Here is a 7,643-nt window from a genome sequence, read left to right on the forward strand (position 1 = left end):
ATTTAAACATTAGCGTTCCATTTTTTTTTATCGATAAACTTAGTAATATGAATAACTTAGTAGTGTTCCACTATTAGAATTCATTCAAAAATAAAAAAACTTATACTTTTTTTTTTTACAGAAAAAAGGTCTTGAAGATGAAATCGTCACAAATGACTACTCTATGAAAAGCATAGAAATAAAAAATATATTTATGCTGCACTCAGCACGAATAAAGCGTTTCAAATGCATGATTTAAAATTTGTATGTCGTATAATAGAACAATTGGAATTTTTTATAATACGTGGGAACGCTTAGCAATAACTGCCGAAAAAAATTGTTGAAAAAAAAGAAAGAATTGCAACAAAAAAAAAAAGATAAAAAATCACTTAGATTTAAGATGAAATCGTCACAAATAAAGTGCACAAAAAGTGATTATTTAAATTTGCGATCTGAAACTCGCGTCGTAATAAAAATTCGGGATTTTCGAAATCACGTAGAAAAGCGGAAATAACTGTTTAAAAAAATCATTTATTTTTACGATAAAATCGGCTTAAAGAAAGTGCGTTAAACGTACATTTACTAAAGAATCTGTTAAAATTGATTGTGTCAAAACGTGATGACTTAAAAATTGCGATTAAAAATTGCCATTTTTTAAATTTTTTTTTTATTGTGTTTAGAAGGTCTCGCGGACCGCAGGTTGTGCACCCCTAGTTTAGGATACTTAGGAATGATACTTACCCTCTTCCCCCACTAATCTATGCATCAACCGCCTTTGGGGGGGACTGCAAAGACTAATCTAAAGTTCCTTCAAAGTGCCTATAACAAAACTCTCCGTAATATAACTCTCCCTAGTATTTCGGGAATAAAAATATCCGTAACGACACCTGTACGCCTAGCCTTATTAACATCCACCAAAAATATCCCTAAAGTTATTTCATTAAAAGCAGTAGTCATTCCAATCCCCAAATCTGGTCCACATCCACTTACGATCCTGATTGTAGGAGGCTACCCAAGGTCATCCCCCATTAATATAATGACCTACAGGACATTATCTGAATTGCACACCAAGCATTTCTTTCCCCCTGGATCGGCACCCTATCATTACTCCTTTTCCACCTGATTGGGTGTCCCCCCTCCTCGTGGATTCACTGCGGCCCACACCTTCATTATCTAACTACCGTGTTAACAACTTACAGACTAGTCATTTAACTAAACTTATTATTAAATTTTTAAATAAATTATAATTAGTTCTCTAACTCACTAATGTATCAATAGGTTTTTTGGGGGCGGAGTAATCGACTATGCCAACCTTCATCGATCAAAAGGTACCTCTAAGAAGATCGCTCATACGACCAGTGACAGCATACTGTCTGTCACTTTCATTGAGCTTTAAATATATAAAGGAATTGAGTGCGCGATCTGCAATTAGTATGATATAGGCTTATGTAAAACATTTGTATGAGATAACTACACCCTCGGAGTATAGGATATATAAAACGCAGGAAGAAAATTTATTACATCGGAGCAAAAATCCATATAAAAGAGAGTAGTAAATGATATCATACACGTGTGACTCATTTACTTCATACCCGAAAGAGTAACGCCTACATTACAAGAAAAGCTCATGAATGAACTTTAAGAAGAGGATTAACGGTTAATAAAACGAGACACACAAAGTTGGTAGAAACTAATTCTTCCGTAATTAACAATAATAATTGCACTATATATTTCACATTTGTGAGAGACTTTATTGATTGGAAATATTAAATAGAATATGCGTGCTCCTAAGGTGTGCAGAAATTAAGCAGAAAAAACGGATTTTATTAATTTCTTCATTTTAAATTTTGCTTTTGAATCTCTAAGAAGATAATTAATAATCACAAGAACTGGTAAAAATTGTTTATTTAAAATTAGATTTCAATTTACCATTTATAAATGATATAGGCTTATGTAAAACATTTGCACCAAATTCCTACACCCTCGGAGTATAAAATATATAGAACGCAGGAAGAAAACTTATTACATCGGAGCGAAATATAAAATATATGGAAATATAAAAGAAAATAGTAAATGTGTAATACACGTGTGACTTATTTACTTTATACCCGAAAGAGTAACGCCTACATTACAAGAAAAGCTCAAGAATGAACTTGAAGCAGAGGATTAACGGTTAATCAAACGAGACACACAAAGTTGGTAGAAACTAATTCTTCCGTAATTAACAATAATAATTGCACCATATATTTCTCATTTGTGAGAGACTATATTAAGTGGAAATATTAAACAGAATATGCGTGCTCCTAAGGTGTGTAGAAATTGAGTGGAAAAAACGGATTTTATTAATTTATTTATTTTAAATTTTGCTTCTGAATATCTAAGAAGATTTTTGTACATTGATCTGGAGAAGAAAAATTTGGCAATTTCCAGGTAGTGGTGGCCCGCAGAAAACGAAAAATAGAAGCAAAAGAAGAAAAGGAACATTACAGAAAAGGATCTACTTGAAGGATAAAACTTTTAGTAAATTTCGAACAAAGCTCTACATTTCTTTTAAAAACAATTTGAAAGTTCAAAATCCATTTTGTGCCTTGGAAACTATAGTTGGCGTGACAAATTACGATACACAGTGATGCAACAAGTATCTAATAAGGTAAAAAACTGTTTACACGTTATTTAGTATTAATTTATCATCTCTGACCATGCAATCCTATCTACCAAATATATTCTTTACGTTATAATATTTGCCATACAAAGCAAGTACAGTCAAACCCCGCTATAGTGAACTCCCGGATATAGTGAGCGAAATGGTTGGTCCCGTGCCTTGCTATACACGTATAATGTTATTTTTTGTGGATATTGTGAACCAAAAAAGTTGGATATAATGAACTTTTTTCTCTCTTCGACTGATTTTTTTTTTTTTTTTTTTTGAAATAATTTTGAAATTTCTACTTCAAAATAAATACATATAGCAATGCTTAAAACCATCTATGGAGGGGAATGTAGTGATAAGCATTTTTTCTTGTTTGCTTCTTTTATCTCTCTTTCCCATCCCTAAACAAACCAAGCAGATGTTTCCAACCCAGGCAGATGATGCACCTGCAATGTGGTGCGGGTGGGATCAAAATGCATTTTCTGTCAGAGGGAATGGTCAAAGGTTTAGACACTAATATATGTTGAAGGCCCTCATTTCAACTCCTTTTTGCTCTCAGTTCAGTTAAAAAAAAATTCTGCACACAAGTGTCTCAAATTTAACTATGGCAAACAGTAAACCCAAAACGTTCTCCATTGATGATAAATTGGGCACAATCAGAAAAATTGAAAATGGATGCAATCAAGTTGATATTTGCAAGGAATATAAACTATCCAAATCTGCAGTTTGTAACGAATGGAAAAATAGACAATTAAAAATATCAGGTCATAAAAAAAATTTAGATGGCAGAAAAAAGTTGAGAAAAGCAGATCACAAGGATGTTGAAGAAGCATTACTGAAGTGGTTCACCATTCGAAGAAGCCGCAATCTTCCAGTATCTGGACAAATGTCGATGAATTTGTTAAGCGATTTTATGAGACTACTTTTATGTGCTCGAATGGCAGGTCAGACAGGTTTAAAAAGCGGAATAACAGAAATTCAGGAAAAATTACCTGAGAGTCAGGAAGCGTTTCCATATCTGATGTTGAGGATTGCTCATCAGATAAAAATTACTGTTTTGTTTTTCTTGCACGTAAGACGAAGAGTTAAAAAAATAACACATTTTTTTGCTACTACGTAATATTTTTCAGTCATTTATTTGAATAATGTGTAATAAAAGGGAGGAGTCTGGGAACTATTAGTTAAATTGCCTGCGTAACGGATATAGTAGTGAGCTCCCGGTTATAGTGAACCAAAATTTCGGTCCCTTGAAGGTTCACTATAGCGGGGTTTGACTGTACACCACCGATATCAACAGAAATATTGTTTATCATCTCTTCACCATCGTTGACAACTCCCAAATTGGAAACTTGCGCTCAATAACGACAAAACTCAAGCTGTGCTATTCCCCAGAAAGAGGAGGTGCAAGAAGTATGTTATCATTGATAACAACTTATCATTCAAATATTATTTTAAAAACATTAAAAATAAATTCATAACGGCAAAATGTGCACTTTATCCTATTCTAAAAAAGAGCTTCCCTTTCAGCACTAATAACAGAATTCTAATTTTTAAAATGCTTTTCACCCTCCTATTACCATATGCAGCAGCCGACTTTGGAGGGGGCTGCAAAGACAAATTTTAAACTCGTACAAGTTGCAAACTAAGGTAGACAACGTTAAAGAGCACAAAAATATTATTAAAAGCAGACAGCTGTTTCGGATGCTCAAAGGGCAACCTTCATCAGTGCAACAGGTGAAGCACTGATGAAGGTCGCCCTTTGAGCATCCGAAACAGCTGTCTGCTTTTAATAATATTTTTGTGCTCTTTAACGTTGTCTACCTTAGTTTGTATTTTAGCACAAAGGTCGCCCACTTGTGTATTCGTACAAGTTGCTTATAACAAAACCCTCCGCGATGTCACAAATTCTCCCTGGTATTTCAGGAACAAAAATATTCGCAATGACACCTGTACGCCTAGCTTTCTTGACCTGTACAAAAATAAAACTCTTAAGTACTTCCTTAAGAGCACATGACACTTCAACCCCCTTATATGGTCTTCCTCTAACTACGACCCAGATGACCCTAATTGCAGGAGACAGCCCAAGGCCAACCTCCATTGCTACAAAAATCTTCAAGACATCGTGTTAACACTAAGCTTTAATTTTATTTAAATTTAAAAGAAAATGGCGTAGTAATTATATGTATACAGAGATGAGTTTTTAAGAGAGAGCGTAGGAGTGCGCGCAAAGTAAGCTTTATGTACACAGCGATGTAACAACTTAATGTCTGTAAATATAGTTCTTGTAAATAAATTATTAATATGTTGAACTAATTAAAACTCTTACTTCCTCCTCCCCCCAACCGAGCTACTCCACACCTGACATAATGGTATAGTTCAAACAATCGTTTGAGTCGTACTGCTGATTTTGATTGATTGATTCGTACTGCTGATTTGGACTGGCTCATCTCCTTTTTCATCATTACCGTTTTCCACCTGTTTGAGTTGGCCCCACCCTTTGCGGAATTACTGCTGCTTATTTTGAATCAATTTACTAATACAACTACTAACATTGCTAATCACTAACTACTTATTTATTAATATTTGTAATAAAAACGTAAAATAATAAAGTGCGCAATCCCGCGTTAGAGTAAAAAAATTAATAACTAAAGAATTTACTGATTTTCATTTTTAAAGTTGTAACAAAATGTATACATTAACATTTTTGTCCTTATTTAACAAAATTCATTAATAATTATTTTGAATACCACTACATATAAGTGATTTAAATAAATGAAAAAAAATTCTACCGATACTCTTTAAAAAAATCTTGGCATAGTTAAATTAGTTTTTGCTAACAATTGATTACTTACACTTCAAGCAGAAGATCACGGATACCAACACATGTAACCTATGATGTCAGCACTAGATGATCGTTTTTATTTTATTTTATAATCGTCGTTGAACAGCCGACCCAATTTTTGAGTTTACGACTACTATTGTACAACTCCGTTGCTTTATAATTTTGAACCTAATCCAGATGACAAAGAACAACCTGGATCAAGTATTAGGAGAAATTTGCCTGCGAGGCGGACTTTTTCGATGGAACTAACCCGTGCTTGCTCTAATCGAGAGGTAAATCACGAAAACCCCCACTGTTTATCTTACGGCAAGGGAACTCATTAGCCATCGGTGGGATTCGCACCCGGTTCACCTCATTAGAGGGCGAACGCTCAATCTCTGGAGTTACCACGTGATTTAACAGAACGTGATGCCTCATGCCACGTGATTTAACAGAATTACTACAAAGGATCGCAGCAGCATTCGCTATCATTAATCATGATAAGTTGCAGTGAGTATGGCTCACTTGAAGCCTGCTGCATCATCAAAGGTTCACATATTGAACATTCGTGGGGAAAAAAGTGATTACTTTTCTTTCATCAGATAAAGCAAAATTTGTTGGTGATATTTTGTTATGGTCTTTTAAGCCCCGAAATGAATTGTAACATATCATTTATATGTATTTCGTTATACATACAAATATATGTAGATTTGTAATTAAATTGTTTACTAGTACATTTAATAACTATTGGGTATCAAATTTGCTATTACAAAATTGGTATTTTGCACCACTAAAAAGCTTTAAACCACTGACTATATAAAAAAATAAAACTACTGGAAAAATTCTAAAATTTATTTGCACAGTAAGTATTAAAAAAATTGCATTTTTATAACCGAGTTAAATAAATTAGTTTTTAAAAAGTATTGAAATATGGATAAAAAGTCTTACATGAAAACAAATTTTTAAAAAGATACGTACCGTCTACTTCATCCATGCCTGTAATCTGTAAATAAGAGTAACAGCAATTTAAATTTCCGCTCATTCACTTTTTCTTATGTCCGGTACGTCAGCGGTATACTTCCTTTTTTAAGAGACGTAATTTCCCTTTCGATTCTAATTTTGGTGCAAAAAAAGAATTCTCTTTCTTATTCAGGTCGTTTAATTTCAAAATCGGATACAATTTTCTAAACAGAATATTCGATAAATCAATCTTAATTTATCTATTACCTGTTTTCATGCTTAGATTCGCTTGATGAGTGTATGACAAGTTATAACCTCTAAAATTATAAATGATATAATAGTTCATATATGAATATAAATGATTTATAAACTAATTTTGTGAATAAAATTCTATTCATTTACTAAAAGCTCAATGAAAACAAGAAATTTAATGTTTCGGGTAAACTAAGTAGTCTTGCCCCGCTATTCTCAAAAGACGGCTTTTTCATTAAATTTGTAAGAAAATTTATAACATCAAAATTAATGTTTTGCATAAATACAAGGACTTCTTTGAAATATCTTAAACATAAGTAAAACGTTACTAGCCAGATAAGGGAGTTTGAACTTTTATTTTTACGGATAATTTTATTTTATAACCTTTTGCAGCTACCACTATGAGTTCAATTCCATAGATTTGCAATTTTAAACCAAATCCAGAAAAGGGAACCTCTTAAAAACTCAGAGATGCCAACGTGCTCCGGAAAGCAAATAAATATTTTAAAGTGGTAGTTTATTGATTGTGACTCTTGGTTTAATAAATTCAATTTAGTAGATTTTTATCCACTTGTATATCTAAATAATTTATAGGCTAATAAAATTCACCACGTTATACCTTTTAAAAAAACAAGAAAAAATAGTCAAATATTTGCAAAATTTAGTTTGTAGTTATCGACCGTTTTTTTTTTTTTTTAAATATTATTTTGGAGTGTCCGGAACAGTTGGCTTCTCTGTAAACTGTGTGAAAACCCCCTACGGTCAACCTGACGGCAAGAAGACTTCGTAATCTATTTACCTCTGAGGATATTTTACGTCAACACTGTGATCGGTGCGATCCGAATGCGGAAATCTTATCGACTAGAAGTCACTGGAACTTGAGCCCAGTTCACTTCATTGGGTGGCGAGTGCTTTATCCCCCCCTCGAATCACCACGGCTACAGATGCTATACCAATACTCCGCATTCAATTACCTGAGAT

At 33.3% G+C, this 7,643-nt stretch overlaps 1 protein-coding gene across 2 annotated transcripts in view; it reads right to left on the minus strand.

Moving 5' to 3' along the window:
• Nucleotides 1-6,532, minus strand: part of LOC122271919 (Golgi-associated plant pathogenesis-related protein 1-like) — a 38,505-nt gene extending 31,973 nt beyond the window's left edge. Inside the window, exon 1 of one of the 2 annotated variants that reach the window (XM_071182096.1) lies at nucleotides 6,429-6,532. In XM_071182096.1, coding sequence (XP_071038197.1) covers nucleotides 6,429-6,492 — 64 coding nt within the window. In that variant the 5' untranslated portion in view covers nucleotides 6,493-6,532. The remainder of the gene's footprint in view (nucleotides 1-6,428) is intronic. The other variant, XM_071182095.1, reaches the window with a different exon arrangement.
• Nucleotides 6,533-7,643: the final 1,111 nt, after the last annotated feature.

The sequence above is a fragment of the Parasteatoda tepidariorum genome, chromosome 6 (assembly GCF_043381705.1).
Source record: "Parasteatoda tepidariorum isolate YZ-2023 chromosome 6, CAS_Ptep_4.0, whole genome shotgun sequence".
Taxonomy (NCBI): domain Eukaryota; kingdom Metazoa; phylum Arthropoda; class Arachnida; order Araneae; family Theridiidae; genus Parasteatoda; species Parasteatoda tepidariorum.